At 43.3% G+C, this 27,972-nt stretch overlaps 1 protein-coding gene across 4 annotated transcripts in view; it reads left to right on the top strand.

The window, feature by feature from the left end:
• The window catches only part of TYW1B (tRNA-yW synthesizing protein 1 homolog B), a 247,718-nt gene that overhangs the window by 207,213 nt on the left and 12,533 nt on the right, over window positions 1-27,972 (top strand). For all 4 annotated transcript variants that reach the window (XM_072640105.1, XM_072640106.1, XM_072640107.1 and 1 more), the window contains one exon: window positions 12,313-12,480. In XM_072640105.1, coding sequence (XP_072496206.1) covers window positions 12,313-12,480 — 168 coding nt within the window. The remainder of the gene's footprint in view (window positions 1-12,312; window positions 12,481-27,972) is intronic.

Raw genomic sequence — 27,972 nt, forward strand, 5'->3', positions numbered from 1 at the left:
CCTCAAGTCTCTCCCCACTCCAGTCTATCCTTTGTTTGTCCACTAAAATGATTTTCCTAAAGCGCAGGTCTGACCATGTCACCTTACATTCATTAAACTCCAGTGACTCCTGCTGCCTCCAGGATCGGATATAAAATGTTCTGTTTGGCATTTGCAGACCTTCATAACCTATTTCAGTCTTTTTATGTCTTATTCCCAGACATGTACTCTTTGATTTAATGACACTGACTTTTTGGCCACAAACAAGACACTCCATCTCTTGTCTCTGGGCATTTTCTCTGGCTGTCCCCTGTATTTGGAATGCTGGCCTCCCTGGCTTCTTTACATCCCAATTCAAATCCCACCTTCTACAGGAAGCCTCCCCCAGCCCTTCTTCATCTTAATGCCTTCCTGCTATTCCTTCCTTCCTCTCTATCCTGTAGAGGACTGGTTGTGTATGTGTGTTGTCTCCCCATTAGATTGTAACATCCTTGAGGGCAGAGACTGTCTTTTGCCTCTTTTTATATCCCTATTGCTTAGCATGATGCCTGACACATAGTTGGTGATTGATTGATTTTGTGTGTGTGTGTGTGTGTGTGTGTGTGTGTGTGTGTATTCCTTTCCAAGAGATCTCATTTCAGAGGCAAGACCTATATTCAAAGCTTTATCAAGACTAATTCTAATTAACCAAGATGTTAGAAAACCAGTTTTTCAGCTGATTTCTAGTCTTTTGAGTGGCCGAGAAATGCTAACTATTCTTATGGAATTTCAGATTAGATGAGTGGAGAGGATCAGCTTCTTTTGTTGAGGCCAGTGGCTGGATGCTGTAGAAGTGTGTTGAGTTGGGCAGTTTTTCACTGACAGAATAATGAAGTCGGCCCCCTCTTTCTCCATCAGACTAGGAACAAAAAAAGCAAGGCAGTTTTTTTTAGGTCATCCCAGGAGAGCCTTGATCTCAGCAGTCAATTTTAGGTAGGATACCAAATAAAACAGATGCACCCAGGGTCCTGAATGCCTAATAGAGTCGTTCTCAGGCAGTGACAGTGAAAACACTCTCTGGACCCTGATCTCCTGAAGCAAGGTGATTTGCCAGCAATTCACAAGGCAGTATCATTGACTTTCTAATTTGTAGGAAGATGTTACCATGCATATCACACTTTTAAGTACCACCTGGAAGGTGTGAATATGACAGTTCCCTTTATGGGCAGCTTCTTTGAGATTTGCTTCTTGTTGGGTTTAACAGATTAAAATTGTCCAAGTCCTTTATTCTTTTCACTTGATCCTCACAATAACCCTCTCTGGATACCACAAATATCTCCCCAATTTTATAAAACACTGCATGACTTTAATAAATGTCTTGTTGAGTTGAATTGAATTGAATTGAATTGATTAAACACCTAGAATCTTCAAGGCATTGTGATGTGTGATGGAATTTCAAAGTCAAAAATAAAATTGTCACTGCCCTTGGTAGCTTACATTCTGCTGGTGAGGCGTCAGTGTAGAAGGTCCAAAGTCAGTATGCATCAGTATCATTGAATTTTAAGGTTTGAAGGAACTCAGGGGCTACCTAGTTCAATCCAGACCCCAAAGGAATCCCTCCCTTGACATATTGGACAAATGGTTGGTCATTGACATCTTTGCTCTGAATCCTCCAAGGGGAGAGAGGACAGCCCTCTCCCCCTTCCCCCTCAGAGGCCAGGCATTCCACTTTGGGATAGCTCCCATCCTGAGGAGTTTTCTTCCCTGAAATCAAGCTCTTCAAGCCTTGACTTTGGCTTGGCATCTTCCATTTATTGCTCCTGGCTTTGCCCTCTGTCATTCACATGCTAGAACACAACTGTCAAATCCATCCCTTCCTCATCCTCTTCTTATATTTATGCTAATCTCCTTCTCCACGTCTTTCCCTCAATCCTCAAATGTCATAGACTCAAGACCTTCCGCCATCCTGATGGACTCTTCTGGATCCTCTTGGGTATCACTCAATGTTTTTCCTAAATTAAGGTGCCCAGAAATGAGCCTGAGCCTATATACATGGTCTGATGTGGGACCCAGGAGGATCATCCTCTCCTAACTCTAGGGAGCCTTGCCTCTCTTAGTGAAGCTCACCATCTGCTTGGCTTGTGTGGTCTCCGCCTCTCCCACTTTGTTCTTGGGAGGATTATTATTTGGACCCAAGTGTCTGACTTTATTTTTGTCCCTGTTGAATCTCATCTTGCTTGACTTATCCCAGAGCTGTCAGAATCTTCTTCTTTTCCCCACCATGGTATCATCTTTCAGTTCAATAAACACGCCATTTATTAGCTGGCCCCAAGCCACGCACAATCCCTGGGGCCTCCCCTAGACACATCCTGCCACCTTGATATTGAAGACTGTTAGAGTATGAGCCTTCAGTTACTTTCAAAAACAATGAATTCTATCATTATCTGTCTTGTCCAAAAGTGTGACACATTTTGTTAAATACTTCACTGAAATCCAAGTAAATTTTATCTAGTCCTTCAGTAACATCACAAAAGAAAATAAGTGAGTCTGGCATGACTTGTCTTTTTTTTAATAGCATTTAATTTTTTTTCTAATTACATATAGAGACAATTTTTTACATTCAGTTTTAAAAATTATGATTTCCAAATTGTCTGCATCTCTCCCTGCCTTTCTTCCTGTCTGAGATCATAAGCAAGTTGATATAGGTTACACACGTGCAGTCATGTAAAACATATTTCCATATTAGTCATGTTATGAAAGAAGAAACAGACCAAAAGAAAAGAACCATGAAAAAAATAAAGTGCAAATAGTGTGACCTGTCTTGATGAAGCCAGCATTATCAGATAGAGGCAGGAATGGACAGTGGACAGAGTGTGGTTTTGGGATTATCTAATCCCAGGGCTAAGAGGGGCCTTTATATGGAGGGCTTTCAGGCTGGCAAAGTGCTTTACATATATTCCCTCACATTTGAGGTGATTTGATTCTCATGACAGTCCTGGGAAATTTGTGTTATTGTTAGCCTCATTTTACAGATGAGGAAACTAAGGCAGAGATGGAGTGAGTCACCCAGGGTCACATAGAAAGTCTGAGGTAGGATTTGAACTCAGGTTTCCTAGCTGTGCATACACTAAAAGAAATGCCAGTCCTTTGGCATGCATTAACTGAAAAATGCTTTTGGTGGCAGTGGACTCTTGACTGGCCTAACCAGCCTGCAAGCATTTCCAGGCAGGCCATATTCTTCAGCAGCTTGAGCTGGGATTGCAATTTTGCTTAAGGAATGCTAAGATGGTCCCATTTGTTTTCCCTTAAATGGCTTTTTTTTTTAAAGGTATTAAGAGCAGTGGAGTCCCTCAATCAGGATCATGTCAGGGATATCTCAGTCCCACCATGGAGGCTAACGTTGTCTGATCTGGCTTTTCCTGCACATAATTAATTATATTTTACAGGCTGTGATTTGACTTGTAGGATGCCTCCGAAGGTGGATTAAGGGCCCCCATTGGACCAGGACTGTGTCTTTCCCACGTTAAGCCATGTTGGCCATCACCCGTTATGACTGCTGTTCCTTTGCGGTGGATCTCTTAAAGTCACAGTGGTCAGCGCTGATTGTGTGGCTTCACACAGACCTCTCAGATTGAGCTCATCAATGGTTAAAGCAGTTTCAGCAAATCAGTTCCTACCAGGAGCCCCTGTGTGACAGGTTATATGGATAATTCAGTCATTGGAAGTGGTATTTAAATCCAAGTAAAGTACATTTTTATTACAATGCACTTGACGTATCAACAGATCATTTCCTGAAGCTTGCTATCCACTTGGGGGTGAAATTCACACGGCTTTTTTTAATCTCCTCTGCTTCTGTTCACTGTAGGTCAGAGATAGTTTGATTTACGGTATTGTTTTTTTCTTTAATCATTCCATGTAGAACTTGGTTTAATGAATTTATAATCAATGGTTGAGAAGCGAAGAGACCATTTCTTGTTCAGTATAATGAACATGGTAGCCTGTGGTTTGTTTTCAGCAGAACAGTGAAAGCCAGCTCACTTTCGATGAATAGGCATCCTTATGCATAGCCATCTGGATCAATGCAAGCCAGGCAGCGTGGGTCTCCACCTCAAACCCAATCTGGCCGTGTGTCAGGATGATGGCGCTGTCATCCCTGCCTTTGCAGGCATTCTTAGACAGTGTCACTCTGAGACTGCCCAACCAATGCATATTTCCACCTTTACTTGCTTAATAAAGGTATAGAAAGCTGTCTTCACTAGGTTGAGAGAGATGAGCCTTCTACAATAATTTTGCAGGAGTAATTCAACTGAGGTATCCCTTATTGACAGAAACCTTGATTTGTCAGATTTTTACTATGATATTATTTTTGAAGCAGGGGACAAATTTGGAGTCTCTTACTCATGAAATGTTTGGGTAACCTTGGATGTGGCATCAGCCTGTTTGCACAGAGAGTTCCAGAACGACGCTTTTGTAGTCAGTGCTCCTTTGTAGACAGCGGACATGACATTTCTTTAAACCAAATGGGATCTGAAGACCATCTATGCAGATAGCACTGCAGTGCAAGTCATTGTCACATGGTTTCTTCTGACTCTTCCCTTTCTTTCTAAACTTAGCGTTCATCCTGAGGGGCCATCATTCTCTTTCTAACCCTGGTGGCCACGGGGCATTCTGTGAAATGTCTAAAATTAGAGGCAACATGGAGTATTGGAGCGAGGTAGATCTTGGTCCAGATGCTGCCTCAGCCCCTCACTGAATGCCTGACCCTGGCCTCAGTGTTCTCATTTGTCAGATGAGGGACTGGGACTGGTGACCTCTGAGGTCCTGGTGATGTCTCGCATCCCTCCCCTCCTTTCCCTTCTCACTTATAGACACTTCAGGCTCTTGCTGCTTCTTCCCCTGTCCTCTTACTGGTCTTCTGATCACTAAGGTCCCTGCGTTCCAAACTGCTCCGTACGGCGCTGTCGGTGGCTACTTCCTGGGGCTCTGCTCTCTTTGCTGTCTTCTCAAGACTGATTATTTCACTTCATTTCCCCCATATTTTCCATGGTTCTCCAAAGCATACTGGTCCAGGAAGTATCATGTGCCAAGTTCCTGTGGAGGAGAGGTAATTATGGGTCAGGTGGCACAGAGCAAGATGGAAGGACAGGCCCTTTGAACCCTCAAGGGGATGCTTAGAAGTCCTCCAATCTTGGAAATCTCTGCAGGAAAGAAGCCCTGGAAGCAGACTTTGGCTGAATTCTAAGAATAAGCGTTTATGTGGCACTTACTGTGTGCCAGACGCTGTGAGAAATACAAAGCTTCTCTCCTTTGGTTTAGCATTATAGGTTATAGGTTGATAGGGTGGAAGGAGCTCTGGATTTGGAGACAGGACTAGACCACAAATCCTAGGTCTGCTTTCTGCCTATGTGTACCTCTGGGGCAAATCACGTCCCCTCTTGGAGCTTCAGTTTCCTTATTTGTAAGATGAGAGGTTTGGGCTGGATAATTTCCTGGGTCCTTTTCGGCTCTACTTTGCAGTGATCTTTTATGTGTTGTCCCCTTTGCCAACTTAATCTCCTTAGCCTGATGTTCTTAGAACAAGCCTACCTTTCCACCTTGGTCTCCTACAATTCTTTTCATGTATTTCATGTTTCAGCATTGTTGTGGTTAGAGAGCTGGCCTTATGGATTTGAGCCCTCCTTCTGACAAATAGACCATTTTACGGAGGAAGAAAGTTTGTCCCAAACACATAGGAGGTACTCAGTAATTGTTTTCAAAAATGATTGTATTGAATGAGTGTCATAGAACTCGAGTTGGTTGATCTTTAATGCCTCTTCCTAGTAGTCCAACTGCTTTGTTTTAGAGATGAGGAAGCAGGTTCAGAGAAGTGATGAGTTACCTAGAATCCCATACCTGGATCTGGAACTAGAATCCAAGATAGGTGAGACAACCTGAGCAGAGACCAAGGGATATTTACAGGTGAGAAAGCCAAAGGTGTGTTTGTACAACAGTGAGTAAACTGGTTCTAGGGAAAGTTTCAGTAAAGAGGGTAGTTCATGATAAGGCTAGAAAATGAGGTTGGGTTAGACGGTGAAAGGCATTGGGAACCAGCTGTTATATGGTGACTTTGGAAACTTCTGAGCTCTAAAAATCAGTACAGTGTCATTCCTTTATGGGTGAATATTTTTAAGTGTGTAATTAAGTTTGACATTGACCTAGGTGCTTCTATAAATTTCAGCTTATCGAGCTGTTAGAAGAGAGACCAGATTCCTGCCAGAGACTCTTTTTTTGTCATTAGTTTTCCTTTGCACCTCATTTCCCTGAGGGAAACTAAAAACCCACCCACTGTATTTCTTCTCTGTCTGTGAAAGACAGTTCTGGATGTGCTGAGAATGTGCTTCGGTAGCAGCAAGTATCACAATGAAATTTCATTTCAATGAAAGCATCTTGACAGTGCTGTTGAATTTACATTAATTGGATTTGGCCAGCATGGAAATTGACAGAGGAAGAAAAATTCGTTTCTGTCTTTATGTATTTTAAAGAAAGCATATTGAAATGTATCGGCAGATGTACTGGTTATTGACTTTATTGGCCTAATTAATTTGCTTTTAAAATGTTGAGACATGTCTAAAGCTAATGTGCTGCATCCACTAAACTGATTTCCATTGATCCTTGAGAATTAATCAACTTTCCAGACTTAATAGATTCCCATTTGTCTCCTTTCATTGTTTCAGTAAGTCTCTGAAGTTTTTAAAAGTTGCGATTTAGATGGCAAATAAGATGTTATTCTACCAATCATCTTATCTGCTTATGAGCTCCATATGTACCTTGGAATTGGTTTAAAAAAAAAATCTTTGCTGATTCCTTGTAATCAAGAATTAAGAAACTTGGTTCAATCATCTTGTACTTTTCCCAAATTTTCATCTTTTGTGCCAGTGAGAGTTGAATGGCATCACTTAGAATTTAATTTTAGTAGAACTGGGTCAGATCTCAGAGACAAGAAAGAATGTTCTGAATAACACGATAAAAAATTCTCTCTTCCACTTCAAGGTTTCCAATTAATTGAAGAGCATTTATTTTTCTCCTCATGTTTCTTTTTAGTCTCATGATCAGTCATCAACATGTACTGTGTCTTTGTGCTATGCAGAGGTTGCTACTAGGTACCAGGGGACAGCTAGAAAGAAAAGGTCAGACATAGGCTCTTCTATGATTTCAGGGGGCAGGTGTTCTAGGAGATACACAGGGTAAGTGGAGTGTTAGGACAGCCATGGGGCACAGTGGATAGGGTGCCAGGCTGTCAGTCAGGAAGACTCATCTTCCTGAGTTCAAATCTAGCCTCAGATACTCACTAGCTGTATGACCCTGGGCAGTAACTTAAGCCTTTTGTCTCAGTTTCCTCATCTTTAAAATGAGCTAGGGATGGAAACAGCAAACCATTCCAGTACCTCTGCCAGGAAAACTCCAAATGGGGACATGAAGAGTCAGACATGACGGAAATGACTGAACAACAACACTGTGGAGTGTTAGAAGATCATTCCCCTATCTGAAAACAAAGAAAGTGAATTTCCTACTAAAAATGACTTTCCGGAGCAGCCTAGTTTGGAATTTTACACCACCAGCATCCACAAAATACACAAAATTGTGGCGAGAGGAGGAAAAGGGTGAAAGGGAAGGGAATAGCCATTTATATGATGCTTCCTGCATGCCCAGCCCAGTGCTCAGTGCTTTTGAGAAATGCTCTCTCATTTGATTATGAAGGCACTTCAGAACAACATTTTGTAGCTGGTGAAATACGCCAAGAATTTGTGATTCCATCAGTGTGGAAACTCTTTCCCCTAACACCTTCTGTTTATGCATCCTTTAGCATCTGGAGTGTCTGAGAGATGCTTGGAGGACAGAGAGGTGGAGTGAGTTGCCCAGGGTCACACAACCAGAAAGTGTCAGAGCTAAGATTTGGTTTCAGATCTTCTTGTCTCTAAGCCCAAGCAGCCTGTCTACCATACCTCTTCGCACACTGCCTCGTTAGCAGGTGAAATGCCCATCAGCAGATCATGGAACTGTTCACATTGATTGTGGAAATTGGTGGACCCAAGACCCAGTCTGAGTGAGGTTGTCTTCTACTGAACTCTGCCCCCCCCCCCCCCCCATACTCCCTTTGAAATACATTGATTGTTCAAAGAGCTTACTTAGGGGTAGCCACAGTGGGGTGAATTTGAATTAGTTAAGTTCCTAGCAGAACTGTTGCTTTGTATCTGTGTAGGCTGTAGCTCAAGACATTGTGATCTGCAATTGAAAACTGGCTGATTGCAGGAGCAGGTGAATCTTGCTGTGGATTTTTAGGAACTGAGCTCCTAGGAGGGAGCTCTTTTGTGACTTGACTTCAGCTGAGGTGGGGCATGGTGGGGGAGGAAGGAGCACTAGATAGAGGTACAGAACCTACATCTGTAAAATGGGGAACAGAGATTGAACAAGATGACCTTGAAAGTCTCTTCCAAGGCTAAATTCCGTCATCCTGTGTTGGTCTCCAGGATGCAGTTTGGAGAGAGTTTGGAGGACTCCAGAGCTCCAGGAGCAGTGAGCTTTGGGGCCTGTCTGCTAGGAAAGCATGGCATAAAGGCCTAGAATTGTTGTCTGTGGTGTACCTTGTCAGGGAGCCCTGTATCATGGCCCCTGTGTTAAAAGGCCACCAGAAGTGACACAAGGGAGGAGTGTGCACAAATGGATGATGGTGGCCACCTCACTGCTAAAGTACCCACAGATACATCATGAGTCTGAGCCTGTCTCTGGGCCTGGTGTAAAGCTATGTGACTGTCATAGAAGGGAAATAGAGGTGCATCCCAAAAGAGGCAGGTAGAGGGACAAACTTGGTCAGAAATCTCTGTTCTAACAGTAACTACTGAGAGGTTTCCGCGCACCCCACACCAGCTCATCTCCATGTGTTCATCTTCTATCAGATCACAAACTCCTTGAGAGTAAAGACTTTCTTGTTTGTTTGCCTTTCTGTCTGTGGCTCTCAGTACAGTGTCTGGCATGATTTGTTCGTTCATTCATTCCTTCATTTCCTCTCTCTAAATGTCATCTTCTCTCAGTGTGGTGTGAACCTCTTTTGTCTTTCTCTTGAAGCTCATGATCAGAATCCAGTCCTGCCATTTTTAGCACACTTCACTTTTGGCTCCATGATCATGGCTGGGTGACATCTACTTCATAGAAATATTATGCCTGGTGCTTTGGGTGGGAGGCTGAATTCAAGAACTGATATCCTCTGGTGGTATCATCTTCTTGAAGAAACTGCCCTTCCCATGGTAGAGCACAGCGCATTCCAATAAACTTTATTAAGTGTTTCCTTGCTGGTGTTGGGGGGACACGCCAGTGTCCGCTCTGTCCCGATATGGATTTGCCCCTCAGTGATGTAGCTTGCACCCGATTCATGCCTGCTACTCTGGTATGACCCTTGTTCGTGTCTTCCCATAAATCTCCTTGTCTGCCCTCCATCCCTCATCCTTGTGACTCTGTACAATACACACTCTGCTGTCTCTTTTCTTAGGTGATTGGCCCATCTCTTCTTCTAGTCATGAATTTATCTCCCACCACCTTTGATGCTGCCTCTGGCGTGAGTCCTCATTTGTTATGTTTTGTAGCCTGTTTACCCCTCCCATGAGCCTTGGGTGACTTAAATTCTTTGGGTCCTCTAGTCTTCTCTACCTAGCATCTGTACAACAGCACTGGAGGGTTTTTTGTTTCAGGTAGAAGCTCGTTTTCATAAAATCTGTTATCACTAATAGAATGATACCATTTCCCTAAAGGGAATCCAACCTGCTCTTCTCCTGTTCAGTTTTACTCCTCATTCATCATCCATCTTCAGTGTCTGTCCATCTTCAGTGACGCACCAGCTCTATGGGGTCTCCATCCAACTGTGTTTCATAATCTGGACAACCAGAATTCTTTATCCTCTTGGTTTTTCCTGTGTAGAGAGTTGGGCTTAAAGGAGGAGCGATTGTGGATCTTGCCTTGGAGGTTCCAGGTTTGATGCACTTGTCTCAGTATCATCCACAGAGAAGAGCAGATGCAAGACTTCACCATACATAGAGACCCCTGCTACAGTGTAAGGAATTCAGGTTGTGGAATCCAAGAGCGACCTTGACTGGGAACGTGATCTTGGGAGAATCAGCTCCCTGCTTTGGGTTTCAGGTTGAGGGGTTTGGGTTAGATGGCCTCCAAGGTCCCTTTCAGTATTAGATCGAGGAGGTGATGCTTTTCTGTTCTCAGCCTCCCCTGTGGCAGGGTGAGAACCTTGGCAAGCATGCGTCTCCCTGCTTTATCCTTTGCCAAACAAAGTGATTTCTTTTGTTGCATTTTTTTTCAAAGAATAATGTATGATTTTTACCTATGCATTGTATTAAGAGGAAGCCTGGGAAGTGGCATTTTGTGCTACCAAATGGAATGTTTTCTTGTGGTCAACACAAATAAGAATGGGGCCTTGCATTCTCTGCACGGTTCAGTTAGTTCTGTGACTGGAAAGTTCTGCTCAGCTCTAGCCTTCTAGTTCTGCAGGAGCCTGCCTTGTTGTCTTCCAACACGTATTCTGCAAAGGTTGCCTGCGGTGTATGTATAGATTATTATTATTATAAAAACTTAACCAAGATGGAAAGGTCAGTGTGTGGGTTGGGTAGTTATTGATATCTCCTAGTCAATCTTGTAACATTTTACAAACGCAGTTGTATTCCCAATCATGATTGCCTTCGGCTTTTACGTCTGTCTGTCTGATTGGCATGTGTTTCAGGAGTTTGCTGACCAATGTAGTTTTTAGGCTCTTTTCAGCTCCTCATTATGGCAATTGAATTGAATCCATTAAACTTCTTGGAAAATTGTTATAATCGATGTCAACCTCTATTTCCCATCCACGACCCAGTTTTCAGCACCAACAGCTCATTTAAATAGTTCATGTTGGAGTGGTTTTAATTGTATGCCATATTTTTTTCCTCATAATTCTTACAGTTTTATGTTAATTTTGAATCTTTACTTTAGCAATCTGTGATCTGACACCCCAACAGTAATTTTTTCCTCTGTTAAAATATCACTTTCATTTTTGGTTATGTTATTTTATGTATTCCATGTCCAGGGTCTCCTGATTTTTTTTTTTTTGAAAAAGTATTTATATATAGGCACAAAACTTCTGTATATTCTGTAAACCTACTAGGTGTTTGGGGTGCAAAGACAAAGCTAAAATGGCTCCTGCCCTCCAGGTGCTTATATATGTAAGGGGACATTTATTATTTTTCCTATAATCAACAGCCTTATCAGTCATTAAAAGATGAATTACAGAAAAACCACTGACTTGGGAGTCCAAAAACCTGGTTTAAACTGCGCCTTTGACACTTACTTCCCATATGACCTTGGGTGAATCACAATCTCCCTGGGATTCAGTTTCCTCATCAGCAAAACAAGAGAACTAGAGCAGCCAGCTTATTAGATCTCCTCTTGCTCTAGAACAATGGCCCTTACATATCTTTAAGAAAATTCCCAAGGAAAAATTCTACTGACATTAGCATTAAGTTTAATCTTTGTAGTGATGTGATAATTATAATATTACAGTCCATTGCAAACAGAAGTTCTTAACCCAGGGCCACAGACCCCTAGGATTAGGATGTGTGGATCTATTTCAGGGGGTTCATGAATTTGGGTGGGGGAAAATGCATCTTTATTTCCATATAATTCATTTCCTTTGTAGTCCTACGCATTTTATTTTATGCATTAAACATCTTAGGCTACATAAGACTGGACAGAAAGGGTGAAGAATCTCTGATTTAAAGGCTTTTAGTGACTGTACTGAATTTTTTCCATCTGTAAGATGGAATTAGGTATTGTTTTCCTTAGAGTCATCTGCTTGCAAGTTTGAAAGGACCTCCAGAGATCACTAAGCAGACCTGTTCCCGAAACATGCCTCTTTCTCCTCCAAGCAGGAGGTTATTCAGTTATAACAAATAATCAAGAAATTTTTGTTGAGAAACTATTGAATCCTCCACATATCATGGAATAATGACTCATAATCCTTTGAGTATTACATGAAATGTTACCATGCGTTGAGAGTCTCAGATAGAAGGCATGATAGCTATTGAAATGATGCTCCGTATTGCTATAAATAAATAAATGGCATAACTCTGACATGTCACCCTTCAGATATCCAGCTCATGGGAAGTGTGATTTCATGGGGCAACAAACAGTGGACTAGGGGGGAGTCAGGACATGTAGCTGCTAGTCCTGGTGCCTTCACTGACTGGCTGTGTGACCTTCAGTGCTTATTTTTCCTCATCTGGGCTGGTCCATGATGGCAGTCGGTTGCCAGCTCTCACTCTCCCTGTTCTTATGTCTCCATAGGGTGTGACCTACTGTGGAGAAAGCTCTGCCAGCAACCTCACCATGGCCAATGTGCCTTGGCATGAGGAAGTGATACGCTTCGTGGAAGAGCTTGTGGATCTGCTCCCCAACTACGAAATTGCTTGTGAGCATGAACACTCCAATTGCCTCCTGATTGCGCACACCAAGGTAAGGATGACTGGAAGGGACCCTCCCCTCTGGAACCTGCTCTTCTCCCCATGCAGCAGGGATCCCTCATGCTCTTTTTCTTGCCTCTCTTCTACAACTCATCTTTGTGATTGTGCAGACTTCTTCTAGTGACCTTATCAGCTGGGCTGCTCCACGCCTGTCTGTGTCCTTCCCTCCTTTGTGAGCCATCCCCAGGGGGCCCCTGGACTCACTGGGTTACAGTCTGTAAGACAACCACATGCTCACCAACTGCCCTTGTCATCGCCTCTAGTCCCCTGCCTGATGTGAGGGAGAAAAACTCAGAAATAGTAAACAATCCTGTGATGAAAGTTTCATTTATCATATGCCAGATCACTTTGCATTCCAGGTGCCCAGAGAGTTTTGCCTGATGATTCTGCCCCCTGTCAGAGAGGGCTGATGTCCAGATGGAGGCTTTCTTTCCCAAACAATGCCTTTCTTTCCTTTTAAAATTTAAAACAGTAATAACAATGACCATCAGCCCAAATCAGAAAGCCGATATTAGAGCTGTTATCCAAATGATTGTCTTAGTTCTTTTTTTAAGCTAGTCAAAGTTCAGCAGACCACGTTTCCTCTTCTCCATAAATAAACAGTTTCTGTGCAAGATAAAATTCTGCTCCTGTTAAACACGGAAAGCTCTTTGCTTGAACAAGCAGATAGCAGCATCTGAGCTGCCTCCAGAACCATTTCTCCAGGGAATGGCCTGAAACAAAAGCCAAACAACTTAGATTTTGATTTCACAGTCTTCTGTGTCTGTGCAAATGCACGAGATTCCAGGGGCTGCCTGTCCCTCCTCTACTCAGGCACTTCAGACTTAGGACCTAGAGCTGCTCTGTGATCACACCTGCAATTTCTTTGAAACAAAGATATCTTGTAAATGCCGTCACATCATTGAAATAAATGAACAGCCGTGGGGATAGTTAACTTGCCGAATAGTTAAGCCTATTGTAAATGCTTCTTTAAAAATTGAATTGAATTTTCCAGTTTCTCAGTGTCATTTCCATAGATGAGGTAACTGACTTGAAGGGTTTTATTTTTTTAAAATGTGCTTTTATCATTAATCTCTGGGTTTTAGTAGATGATGAAGAAGTCCTCTCCTCCCTTCCTCTCCCCACCATGTCACCCCCACTGCAGGACCCTTCTGGATTTGTCCATAGCCAGTTGGAAATAGGAAATGGACAACAGAAATGACATTGACACTGATTATAATAATTTTATAAAAAGTTTCATGAATGTAAATTAGTTGCCACAATTAAGAGACCAAAAGAGCCCAGAAAGTGCCTTAATTAGCAAACATCTGATTTATTCATCAAATGAAAAAGGGATGTTTGTAAAAGGTAACAACCAGGCTAGAATGTAAATTTGGCTGTTAAGTCTCATGAATCAAAATGATGGATCGTTTTGAACAGTATCGGTAATCTCATAATGTGAGAAGCAGTACTGGATAAAACTAGTTCAGAGAAAGCTTGGCAAGATATCTATACAGTTAAAGGCATTCCAAGGGCATTTAAAGATGAAAAGTGGAAGAGATTTGTACAACTCACAAACTGCTTTCTCTGCATCAAGGACAGTAGAGCTGCCACATTTGGGCCCTACCAGGGCAGTCCTGAATGTGGTTTTGGGGAGGCCAGAGATCAGAGATGGGAAAAGCAGTTTGTCAGGTGGATTGTACAGAGAAGGCCTATGCTGGAGGAGTCATGAGTTCCCTCCAGGGATGCAGATTGTAGCCCACCTATGCCTGCCTTGTGTGGGTGGACTCTCATCCAGGTCTTCCCCAGAGTTTGCTACAGCAGGTCCATCCTGAACTCTGGTCCATCTAGAGAATATCCTAGTTTTTCCAGATGTCATAAAGATACCCTCAGGGCACCCACATATCCCTGCCATTCCTCCCCCTCACCAGAGGACCAGCTCAATGTCTCCTCCTGTCATGCAGTTCCTTCTTGGTCTCCTTCACTGCTGTTCTTCGGAGTTTCTCATTGGCTGCCTACCCACCCCACCATGAGCCTCTTGAGCTAGACTGAATGTGGACAAGACTGACCCAGGCGACTCATTTAGGAAACACAACAGGACAGCAGTCTGTTTTTAAGTGTAAAATTGTGTGGTGCAGACCCAGAGCGGCATGGCAGTTTAGCACAAGAAAGAATCAGCAGGAGTTGAAGAAGAGGAAGTGGTGCCTGCTTGTTTGAGAGCTGGGAGCCACTTTTGAGATGGGGGTGGGATGAGCGTGGGCATGCCAGGGAAAAAGGACACAGAGGTGAGTGAGGGTGTAGGAGGAGCTAAGAACCTGACTGGAGCAGAAGCCACTTTGTGGTGGGAGGGGAAGTTTCCTGGGGACCAGCCCATGAAAGCCTTGACAAAGCGGGGGTCTTCTCCTGGTTCTGCCCAAGACACCCCCTGGCATTGTTGTAGGTTTGTGATCAGAAGAGTGGATGGTGTGACTGGGGCTGTCATGTCACATCTCTGGGTCTCAGTTTCCTCTTTTGTAAAAATAATGGTAGATTAAATGTTTTCTAAAATCCTTTCCAGTTCTGAGTCTGTGATCCTCTAATGAGAGTCGATGTTTTAGGAATATTAGTGTAGACTGGGGAACAAAGAGAGTCACATCTAGGGTGCCAGCCAGGAACTGATTGTAGCTCTGAGGTCCCACCTAGGCTTGGGTAGCATGAGAATGGAGAAGATAAATATTCTTTAAAATAACAACAAAATGTCCTGTTCATCTAGTGTTTTATAAAGCACTTTTCTTACAATAGTCCTGTGAATTAGGACATGTAAATATTCTCTCCATATTAGAGACTGGTAAACTGAGACTTGAAAAGACCTTGCCCTAGTGGGTGCTGAGCTCAGGACTTAGTTGAACCCAGGTGTCTGGCTACCAAGCCCAATGTGCTTTCCAACACCAGATTCTATTTCAGAGGAAGAATTGGAAGGATTTGGGGCCTAACAGTCCAGAGAGTAATTCCTAAGGTGTTTTGTGTTACAGCCCCCTTTGTCAGACCCTTCCTCATAAGAATGCTTTTCAGTGTGTAAAATAAAATATACTAGATTATCTAGGAAGCTGGTCATATTGAAATAAAGATACGATTTTTCTCATCCAAGCTCTTGAACCCCCTGAAGTCTATCCATGGGCCAACCCTTGGTGGGGTGTGGGTGGCTAATATACCCCAGGTTAAGAACCCCTGGTATAGTGAGAGCTACATGGGGGGAGGGAGTGGTAAGTCAAAGGTAGCTCCAAGATTAGGAGCCTGCATAACTTGGAGAATGATGTTAGTATGAGCAGAAAAGAAAATTAGGGAGTGGGAGCCTCTTCGGACCCAACCATGGGCTGGGAAGACCTCATTAGTGTTGGATGTGTTGTCCTGTGAGATGATGGGTCATCCAGGTGTATCTTACAAGGTAGAGTTGCCATTTTCATATCATACTAGAATATGTCCTTAATGCCCAAAGTCTGTCTCTGTTTTCTTTCCTCACTAAAATTTAACCTCTGCATGGTTAAAAGTACCATTTGTGGATGTATCTAAGGAAGATTCCAAATAGAACTGAGTGACCTGGGGTGCTCATTTAGTCCTTATCTAGATCGTTCCCATCCTGGGCTAGAACTAGGAAAGCTGGCCAAAGAAAATATCCACAGTTGCTTAATTGGTTATTAGAACTTACCCAGGCAGACACTTCTATTGGCAGATGGTGACAGCAGCCTTGGAGCCAAATTTGCATAATCTGACTGGCTGTGCTCTCATTTCTGCTACTTTGTTTGATGTTGTTTTATATGAACATGTGAAAAATATTGTATTTATTAAGATAGTGTGCTGTAATAAGTATGAGTAAGAATGGATTATATTACCAAGTCAAGTCTACATGGCTTTCTGTTCAGTGTCTTACTGTGAATCCACATTGAAGACATTGGTCACTACTACGGATTTCTAGGTATTCAGAGTGAAAGTTACATGGCACCATACACAATTAAAAACTAATTCCAGTTAATTGGATATAATCCAATCGTTGTTCCTGTTAATTCTCAGCAGCATGGCCCTCAACAATGAGCCATCAATGACTAGAAGCAGTGGGGAAAAACAGAGGAGTGTAACACCTGAAGTTGGGGACAGGGTTCTAAGTCTGCTTCTCACTCTCACTAGTTGTGGGGCTATGGACGAGTCACTTTGACCTCTCAGAGTCGCAATTTCTTGCCTGTCAAATGAGGATGGTAATAATACCGACTTCACATGATTTGCTGTGAAAATTGGATGACGTTGTAGGAATGTGGACACATGGACATGTGTATACATATACATACATGTGTTGAAAAAGATAAACAACATGCTTAGTAAACTGCATTTAAATGTAAGGTATTATGCAACCCATTTTCTTGCCTGGCTGATTTCCTTGGGCTTGATGGGTTTTTGGCTTTAGGGCCATTTACTTTTACCTCTGTGACCTTGGAGACCTTAAGGAGTGAGTAAAAGGTATATATTGAGAACAGGTGAAATAGCATTTAGGATTCCTCTCCCACCTCGCCAGTTTCACTGGTTAGAAGTTGAGCAGAAAAAGATTTCTTTTCTTCTGTGGAAGTGCTTTTTTTATTTTAAAATTAATTTGTGTGTCCAAAGCTCTTCACCTCTTTCATCAGAGGAGCTACTGAATTGTTCCGTTCTAGCTGCATTACCACACTTTCATTTTAATGAGCTGCAGAGAATTAATCACTAATCATTACTCAGCTTTGTAAGCAGGCCTGGCTCCCAGCCAGATCCTGAGCGCATGCCTTGATAGGGGCACCCCCACCCATCCTCCGCAACCCTGAGCACCACCATTTTGTTCTGCCACTTGTTGGTTTCCTCAGGTGCTCATGGAAGCAGCCTTCCCCTCTTCTCTTAATCTTACAAGAACATTGCTGTCTGTGGCTCTAGGCTTGCCATCACATGTACAGTCTGCTCCAAATCTTAAAATATTTTACTTTCACCTATTTCAGCAGAATTCCTGTGACTGAACACAGGAAATCCAGGGACCTAAAGATGTCTAGTATGAGGCCTTTGTATTGACCTATCTGATTGATTAATGTGTCAGTTTCCACACTCTCCATTGATTGGTAAAAGGAGAGAAAAAGACCTAAATGCTAGTTAAAGGACATTTCTACTCATCCAAAATTTATAGATATTTACTAGCTGCGTGACCCTGGGCAAGTCACTTCACCCTGTTGGCCTCAGTTTCCTTGCCTGTAAAAAGAGCTGAAGAAGGAAATGGCTAACCACTCCAGTATCTTTGCCAAGAAAAGCCCATATGGAGTCACGAAGAGGTGGCCATGACTGAAAAAGATTGAACAAAAAATGGTAACAATTTAAATCTGATCAGTTTAAATTTAATTTAAGCCAATTTTATGGTATTGTGAAGCAGCTTAAAGAAAAAGGAATATATTGTGCCTTCTTTCCTCCTGAGTCTGTGAAGGCTGCAACTTGTTGCCACATAAATAGCAACTGCAAGTGAAGATGTGCGAGTCACAATGAACAGGCCTGGGGCTGGAGAATACAAATCCACGACTGTCCTCCCTCCTTGGTGTCATCAGCCTAGATTCATCCATTTTACATAAATGGATATTTAGCCAGCCTGGCCATGTTGTTGACCCAGGTCAGCCTTTGTTGAGGCAGCTGAACCTCAAGCCCAACCTGCTGTAACACATGCAAATCCTCCAGCTTCTCCTCAAAGGTCACGAGCTGGCATGAGGATTTGGGCTTAGAGATCAGGAGCTGGAGCTGCCCTCTTCCTGGGCTTTCTGTTCACACTCTCCCCATTTCCTGTGCTTACAGACTTTCAGAAATGTATGAGAAAAGACACTGCTTCTGGGGCCCAGGCTAAGATCTCTGGAGTGGAGCACAGCATGCTTCTTATGAGGGCCATTTAATTGATTTTTGGCTGACTTCCATTTGCCAGCTGTAGCATTTCCTAAGTCACTCTCCTCTTCTCCCTTTTATTCGGTCCCATAAATCTGTTGAAGTTTTTATTTCCCTGCAATTAAGCCTTCTCGGTATAATAGAACAGCCAATGCCCTCTCACTATATTTGCCTAAACACAGATATGTTTGCACGGCATGAAGAATCTTGCTCAGACAGAATCAAATTTTGGGAAAGTACCTGAGTGTTCAATGAAGCATTATATTGTTATAAAATTTAATCCCCTCTGTTTCAAAAGGTTAGTTTTTTCAGAGGCCAAATCTATTTGTAGCTGTGCAGTTGGATGGGAGAGGAGAAAATAAATCTTTAAAATATGAGTAGGAACTTATTATTAAAGTAAATCAGAGAAGAAGGTAGACTGTATTAAGCATAATTGCTTTTTTTATTGTTCTCAGTTAAATAAATACATTTCATTATCTTGATTATCTTAAGATTCATTAGGTAGTTAGGAACAGAGTACAAATCTCACTTGCCTCATTCTTTATGGTTTCATTGCTGGGAGCTTTTTTTTATTGTTGTTTTTTGTTTAAAATGACTCCCAGAAAAGTCTTTGAAAGTCAACCTCTTGACTTAGAGCAGACTTTGTGAAAGTGAACTGGCAAGGTCAGTAGGAAGGACATGAGGTCTCTCATGGTTGAGCTTTGCACTCTCAAAGATTCTGTTGATGCCGTTTTCCCAGAACAGAATAACAGGTTTCCATGACAAAAAGCTGGTTGTGGTGATGACTTCCATTTCATGTTTATTGCTTCTAGGTCACAGGCCTCAGATTTTTTGAGATATCTCTTAATCTGCAACTTCTAGATTGCACTCTTTCTTAGGAGCTGCATTGTTGCAAGTACAGACTCTCCTCTCCTTGCCTGGCTTTCTGGCTTCCTCTCCTGGCAGGCCTTCTCTCCAGTCAGAAGTCTGGGTAATTGGAAGCACCATTGTTTTACCTCAAACCAGGGTTATAAAGATGGATGACACAATCCCCCTGCCTGGTGCTTGGAGTTCCTTTGAGAAAGTGCCAAATAAATAAAGGCACTGTTAGGTTACTGTTTTTATTACTCATTTTACATCCTCCTGATATTTGGGTAATACAGAAAAGGAAGAATCGAAATGGAAAATTTCCCCTAGTCTTGGCAAAAAGTTGAGTTCGGGGAAGGTTGCTACCAAACACTATTGTACGACTTGGTACCTGGAGCTGTGGCATGTCTGTGACTGAGGGAAGGGCTCAGCCTTGCCTGCCTCCAGCACCTGTCACCACCTGATGGACACCAAAGAGATTATTACAGATGTAGCCTGGTCACATTTGTTAGAGAGGAGGGAAAGGGGAAAGCCAAGAACTTGCCTAGAATGGTGGGACCAGTGACAGAGCAAAACTAGGAGGAGCAGATTTAGCAGAAAGATAATAGGGCAATGGATTTTTAGGTTGAAGGGAGTTCACAGGGCATCTCGTCCCTCCCCCACATTTACACAACTGAGGCCCAGGGAAATGACCTGGCTGGCCCAAGATGTGCTAGGCATGTGAAAAGGCAAGAGGGGAGGCAGGATTGAAGCCAGGATCTTTGGTGTGGGACCCCCAAGAGGAGTTCTCCTGGAGGTAGCCGGAGATGAGGAGTTCGCATGAGGGGCTCAGGACACTTTCTGACAGCTTTCACTTTGGAAAATCTTCACTGTCATGTGCATCTTTTGTACTCAGTTGCATCAGGAAGCCTTTAGCCATTACCTCTTTTTGCTCCCTCTGTGACTTGCTGAAATAGTGGGCATCAAGACTTGGGATGGTTTCTATTCTTTCCCTTCTGGAATCATGGTAGAGGGACGGTCGCTCTCCTTAGAGTCTTGGCCTCACAGAGGAAGAAGTCTCTTCACCCCAGAGCCCTTTGGGGTCTTACCTACAGCAAGAGGACATTGCAACCCTGGCAAGAACCACTGGGAGGGCATCTTTTTCCTGGCTTTGTCCAACATGAAGGAAAAGAGCCCAAGGCGGGTTCTTCAAGCAGCTGTTGCTGCCTCTTGAGAGGCGGGATCTTCTAGAAGGATGCCAATAGCTCTTGATTCAGGCTGGATGATAGAGACTAGAGATAGCAGACCCCATGTCTGCTTTTTGCCTTATTTAAAACTCCAGACAAGGCATGAGGGAGGTGGAAAACAAGAGAAAAGATGGATGTTCAGATGACAGAAGATAATCACTCTGGCTCAAGGTTGTGGCTTGTCCTGCCCTGATTGATTGCTTGATGAATGACCAAAAGGGGCTACCTAAGCAAGGATGTGACTGGAAAATGTGGGGCCTCCTGCCCAGGAGAAAGCAGGGGTTAGGGAGCCTTTGGTCCCAAGGCAGGTCCATAGAAGAGGCTGTGGTACGTGCCAGGTTGTTTCCAGATTATTTTATTTTTAAGTTCCTTGGATGCCTTTTGTTTTTATATCACAGATACAGACCCTTTCTTCCCAGGGAGCCTTGGAACAGAGAAAAATAAATTAAGCAAAATTAACAGAACCTGTGACACATTTGAAGGAGTACTCCGCATTCCGCCCCTGTCACCCCCAACCTCTCCAGATGAAAGGAAGAAGGGACATTTCCTTGTTGCTACCCCTGGGCCACATTTGATCATTACAATCACACAAGGTTCCATTCTTTTTATGATATTTTCATTTATATTGTAGCCAGGTCGCTGCATCATTTCATTCAAGGCTTTCCATGTTTCTTATAGTACGGTAATGCTCTCTTCCTCTCATAATTTGATTAGTTACTTCCCAATCAGTGGGTACCCGTTTTGATGGCAGTGCATTGCTATCACAAAACAGCGAAGCTCTGCATATTTGGGGTCACATGGAGCCTTTATTTCTACCTTTGACTTTCTTTGGATATGTGTTGACTGATCAGATCTCCAGGTTAAAGTGACCTCCCTGCCCTGACACCCACATAATTCCTACTTTTTAAAAGAAATAGTTGTCACAGCTCGATCACTAATATTATATCAGTGTGCCTGCGATGCTGCAGCTCCCCCAACGTTGACTGTTTTCTGTCTTTTGTCCTTTTTACCAGTTTTCCAAATGGGAGGTGAAACCTTGGAAGTGTTTTGATTTGCATCTCTCTTTTAATAATTTGAAACTGTTATTCACATGATTGTTAATAATTTGCAAGCATGGTGCTGTGGAATCAGAGGACCTGGGTTCAAATTGTGGCTCAGATCCTTCTTTGTCTATGACTGTGGGCAAGTCAGCCTCCTTGGGTCTCAGTTTCCCCATCTGTAAAAATGGCGGAGGGGGATGTCTAGATGGCCTTTGAAAGTCCCTTCCAACTCTAAATCTATGGTCCTGTGAATGATTTGATCCTGGGCTTTAAGTGCATTTGTCATAGTGTATGTTCCAGCTGTCACGAAAGGTCACACTCCCTTTTCATGCAGTATTATTGGGATTCCTTGTTGCCATTCCACTATGTGGTGGGCTGTCAGTGCTCAGAAGCCCAAGCATCCCAGGACTGTTCCTATTACCTCATGGGATTAGCACTCCATCACCATTCAGTTGTCTTTAATTCAGCAAATGTTCATTGACTGTTCACCATGTTGGATTAGGCTCCGAAGGAAGGGATTGGGCAGCGATTATCCCTGCATTTAAGGAGAGCCAACGTAGCCATCATACAAAGTGAATACTTGATTAAAAATGATTGTATTTGTGGTGCCTACACTTAGCTTTTATACATCTGAGTCAGTTTTGACTGTTGTAACCTCCTGGAAAGCAGGGTCTAGGCTTCATTCAGTTTGCCCCTGAGAAAATGTCTTTGAATGATGGTGATAAACAGCTTTAGAGTTTGAGTCAATTTTGTCCCCCGTGTGGGATTCCAACTTGTTTTGATTCTTGGCCAAGCAGAGTGGAAGTAGGCAGGTGGAGATGATTGGGAAGGTTCCACTGGATAACATCGCCCTTTCTCAGAGGATAAAGAACCCTTGGGCACAGGATGGGAATGACCTTAGGAGGCCACCCAGTTGAACCGTCTTATTTTCCTGAGGAACCTTCTTCATATATTGAGCTTACCATGGCATGGGCTTGATTTAGTATTACTGGGCATGATTGGACATCCTGTCTACACAATTTGTATTCTAGAGGATAAGTGATTTCTTGATTCAAGTTCTATTCCTTTGAAGAAATGGAGTATCTTTGTGAGTTTGGGGTTCACAGTTAATGTAGTTCTATTGATTTCAAGGTGATGTATCTTCTAATTAGATGTCAGTGGTCACCTTGGTGAGTTGGGGAATAATGGGTCAAGGCTGGTGTCCATGACCATTCCTGTGTCCCAGTGGTTTAGAAGATGTTGCTCATTGTAGATCTACCAGTAGACTGAACCTGGAAAAGTGGGCAGGACCAAGGCCCACATCGACATCATCTTAGAACAAGAGTGTTATTCCTGTTGCCCAGGGACCAGAGGGAGAGAAGACATGGTTGTTGGAATGTGGGATGCAGGTTTAATTGTGACAGGTGGCCTCCAGGACATTGGGCCAGACCAGGCAGGCTAACCCCAAGGAAGGGAGCGGGTTAGTAGGGATAGTTCCTTTCTTTGTGTTTATACCTCCAGCACACATGCCTGCCACCTGACAGGTACTTGATAAATGCTCGTTTGATTGATTGGCCCAGGCTACCTTAGAACCAGTGAGCAGAACTTTGTTGGCCTGCTCATTCTCTTATATTCTTTGCATAATTGGTGAATTTACCTTTTCCTTGTAAATTAATGCCTTCCTTAGGCTCCAAGTTGGCTCAAGTCTCTAATCAGGGAGGGGCCGAGCTTCCCAAGGCTAAGAGAGCCATGGTCAAACCACTGACCATGGAGAGAGCACAGAACTGGGCATCTGGACAGTCTGAGCTCAGGCCCCGACTCCATCACTGAATCATTGGAAAGCAATGGCCACACTCCAGGCAGCGGTCAGTAAGTGTGACCGGAGGCAGTGGACCATGGAGAGCCAAGCCGTTCTGAGTACAGAGAGTGGAGTAGCACCATTACCATTGGGTCCCACAGCCAAGAGCTGGAGATGCTTAAAGAAGGTGAAACTAGGTAACAGAAATGAGGCCCGGAGAGTGTGGAACTGAGGGCACAGGAGCCAACCCTCCCAGTGACCCCTGAGGGCCTTCCTGAAATCATGTGCAGCATTGCTCAGTTGGTGAGCTGGGCTGGGGGTTTTCTTCCTTTGAGGTGGCAGATATAGCAACTGTGAGAGGCAGTGGGCTGGGTTTGATGGACCCAGGACCTCATCTGGTCTGGCACATTCATTGGAGCACACCCTCCTGACACCTTCCCTGCCTCATATGCTCAGAGGCCAAGTCGTTGTTTGACCTGGGGTGGCAGCTGCAGCTGCAGTTGTGATGATGGTGATGAAGAATAACTTCCAGGGCTAAGAGGAGGAGATGGGGAGAGGTCAAAAGGGTTTTTTTGTTTTGAGAGTTTTTTTTGTTTTTTGTTTTGGTAAAAGGTCCAAAGCAGAGGCAGTTAGATGGTGCAGTGAATAGTGCCAGACCTGGAGTCAAGAAGGCCTGGGTTCAAATTTGGTCTCAGACGTTTACTAGCTGTGTCACCTTGGGCTAGTCATTTACCTACCCATTTGGCCTCAGTTTCCTCACCTGCAAAATGAGTTGGAGATACTCTGGTATCTTTGCCAGGAAAGCCCTACATGGGCTCACAAAGAATCAGATGTGACTGAAACGACTGAACAATAAGGCATGTAGTTCCTGTCCTGTCTTCCTCTCCCCTTTCATTATTTCTCTCTCTCCCACCCTTTTTGTGTACCTTGTACCTACTCTGTTCTCTGTCTGATGTAAGTGCTGTTGTTGCAAAGTGTGGCTTTTGAGTTGTGCTGCAAAGAGAAAGCAGGGTGCCTCAGTTTCCTCATCAGGGGAATAAACTTGATAATCTCTCAGCCTTGGCTCTCACCTTTCATGAGTGACAGCCACTCACTAGCTGTGTGGCCGTGGGCAAGTCATTCATTCTGTCTGGGACCAAACTGAGGGAAACTACCTCATCCACAAAAATGAGGGCGTTAGGTCAGTTGTTCTCTAAGGCCTCTTCCAACTCATAACGTATTGAGTCCATAACTGAATAATAGATAGAAGGAAATTACTCTTGTGACAAACGGAGAGTGCTGGCTATTCCCAGGAATCATAGACTAACAGAGCACTGGCATCAGGAAAACATGTTTGGGGCAGTAGGCCAGGCTGTTATCAGAGTGACACGGGGACTTTCAGAGAAACATGTGCATGATGGGAAAGGAGGACTGGCTGAAATGACTGACAAGGACTTTTCTGTATCAGAACATTTCTAGGCATGAGATTTGAATAAACATCTAGAACAAACATTGTAAGGGCAGCAACTTATATCGATGATAATCCCAGTGACCGGAATCGGAAATTGCATGCCAAATGTGAGCCACTGGGAAAGGTATTTAGAAACTCCTTCCCCTATTTCCAAAGAAACTGTCAGGTTTTCACCCTCCAGGAGCAGGGGCCTTGTTGCTCAGTACCATTAGGAGTAATCTGTGAGAAAGGCACTCAGTTTCTTTGGTGAGAAAATGATGATTTTATGCCACTATTTTGCATCAGGGAATTCTGCTGGGTAAATGAAGATAGGAAACCAGGAGCCTGGCCTGGTTGATCAAGGCAAGTCAGTTCCAGAGTTTGAGTCTAGAAAGACTGCTTCCCAGCCCCAGCTGCCACTAGCCACCTCTATTGGGCAGCACTTAGAATGGGAAGATGCTGGTACTTCAACATGGGGGTAGGAAGGATTGAAGCAGAGCTGAAATGTGGGATACTTCAATTCTCTCATTTAACTGTCAGTTACAGAAAAGAAAGCAGGAGAGGTAAGGGGTCATGATGCAGGGGGAGGCATAGAGTTTTAGATACGGCCATTGTGGGGGTTCAAACATGTATCTATTTACAGGGGGTTTGTCTTCTTTCCTCTCCTCTCCTCTACTCTTCTCTCCTTCCTCCCTCCATCCTTCCCTTCCTTCCCTTCCTTCCTTCCTTCTTCCCTTCCTCCCTCCCTTTCTTCCTCTGTTTCTTTGTTTCTTTCCTTCTTTCCCAATGTGTTAAGAGAGGGAGAAAGAGAAAATTAGTGCTTATTAATTGAAAAAGAAAAATAGGGGGCAGAGCCAAGATAGGGGGGTGGAGCCAAGATGGCAAAGTAGAAAGATGCACATACTATGGCTCTTCTCTCACAGACCATAAAATACCTGTAAAAAATGACTCTCAACAAATTCTAGAGCAGCAGAAGCCACAGAACAACAGAGTGAAAGAGATTTCCAGCCAAAGGTAACCTGGAAAGCCAACAGGAGAGGTCTATCCCATGGGACACTGAGTGGAGCGGAGCCCATCCCTGGCTGTGCAGCACTGGGAGGAACAGGACAAGAACAGGCCTCTAGGGCAGAATCCACAACAGGGAGGGTCTCAGATTCCCTCAACCCCCCAAGTGCCAAAGAAAGCTTCGAAGGTCAGTGAGAGGGCTTTCTCAGCTGGGCAAGAGGGAAGCAGCCCAGCACTGGCCCCAGGCAGCTGCGGTAGCAGCAGCAGTGGGGCACAACGTGGCCAAGTAGAGGGGCAGCTTCCATTGTGGGAGCAGCTCAGCTTAAAGCCCCTGGGGGAATTAAGCAGCTGAACTGAATCTCAGCCCCTAGCACGGTCCTGGGGTGAGGAGGAGCTCTAGGACCCTCCTCTTGACAAAGGATTCAGAAGTCAAGTAACTGGCTGGGAAAATGCCCCCAAAAGGGAAAAAAAATAAGACCATAGAAGGTTACTTTCTTGGTGAACAGGTATTTCCTTCCATCCTTTCGGATGAGGAAGAACAATGCATACTGTCAGAGGAAGTCAAGGCTTCTGCATCCAGTACCTCCAAAATGAATATGCATTGGGCTCAGGCCATGGAAGAGCTTGAAAAGTGAGTCAATAGCTTGCTAAAGGAGACCCCAAAAAATGCTGAAGAAAATAACACCTTTAAAAATAGGCTAACTCAGTTGGAAAAAGAAGTCCACAAAGCCAGTGAGGAGAAGAAGGCTTTAAAAGCAGAATCAGCCAAATGGAAAAGGAGGTTCAAAAGCTTACTAAAGAAAATAGTTCTTTAAAAATGAGAGTAGAGGTGAGGGAAGCTAATGACTATATGATAAACCAAGAAATTGCAAAACAAAACCCACAGAATGAAAAAATAGAAGATAATGTGAAATATCTTATTGGAAAAACTGACCTGGAAAATAGATCCAGGAGAGACAATTTAAAAATTATGGGACTGCCTGAAAGTCATGATCAAAAAAAGAGCCTGGATGATGTCTTTCATGAAATTATCAAGGAAAACTGCCCTGATATTCTAGAACCAGAGGGCAAAATAAATATAGAAAGAATCCACTGATCACCTCCTGAAAGAGATCCAAAAAAAGAAACTCCTAGGAATATTTTGGCCAAATTTCAGAGTTCTCAGGTCAAGGAGAAAATATTGCAAGCAGCTAGAAAGAAACAATTCAAGTATTGTGGAAATACAATCAGGGTAACACAGGCTCTGGCAGCTTCTACATTAAGGGATCGAAGGGCTTAGAATAGGATATTCCAGAAGACAAAGGAACTGGGATTAAAACCAAGAATCACCTACCCAGAAAAACTGAGTATGATACTTCAAGGAAAAAAATGGTCATTCAGCGATACAGAGGATTTTCAAGCATTCTTGATGAAAAGACCAGAACTGAAGAGAAAATTTGACTTTCAAACACAAGAATCAAGAGAAGCATGAAAAGGTAAATAGGAAAGAGATCCTAAAGGACTTTCTAAAGCTGAACTGTTTACATTCCTACATGGAAAGATAATATTTGTAACTCTTGAGACTTTTCTCAGTATTTGGATAGGCGGAGGGTTTACACACACACACATACACACACACACACACACACAGACAGAGAGCACAGAATCAGAAGGGATGATATCTATAAAAAAATAAAACTAAGGGGTGAGAGAGGAATATATTGGGAGGAGAAAGGGAGAAATGGAATGGGGCAAATTAACAAGAGATAAGAAAAATCCTTTTCAATGGAGGAGAAAAGGGAGGAGGTGAGAGGGGAAAAGTGAAGTTTACTCTCATCACATTTGGCTTAAGAAGGGAATAACATGCTTACTCAATTTGGTACGAAAATCTATCTTGGACTGCAGGAAAGTAGGGGAGAAGGGGATAAGAGGGGTGTGTGTGGAAGTGATAGAAGGGAAGGAAAATGGGAGAAGGGAGTAACTAGAAGTAAACACTTTTGGGAAGGGACAAGGTCAAATGAGAGAATAGAGTAAAGGGGGAACAGGGTAGGATGGAGGGAAATATAGTTAGTCTAACACATCATGACTATTATGGAAGTTTTTTGCAAAATGACACATATATAGCCTGTATTGAATTGCTTGCCCTTCTCAGTGGAGATGGGTGGGGAGGGAGGAAGGGAGAGAAGTTGGAATTCAAAGTATTAGAAATGGATGTTGAGAATTGTTATTGCATATAACTGGGAAATAAGAACTACAGGTATAGAAATCTATCTTGCCCTACAAGAGAAAAGAGAAG

Source organism: Notamacropus eugenii, chromosome 2, assembly GCF_028372415.1.
Source record: "Notamacropus eugenii isolate mMacEug1 chromosome 2, mMacEug1.pri_v2, whole genome shotgun sequence".
Classification (NCBI taxonomy): Eukaryota; Metazoa; Chordata; class Mammalia; order Diprotodontia; family Macropodidae; genus Notamacropus; species Notamacropus eugenii.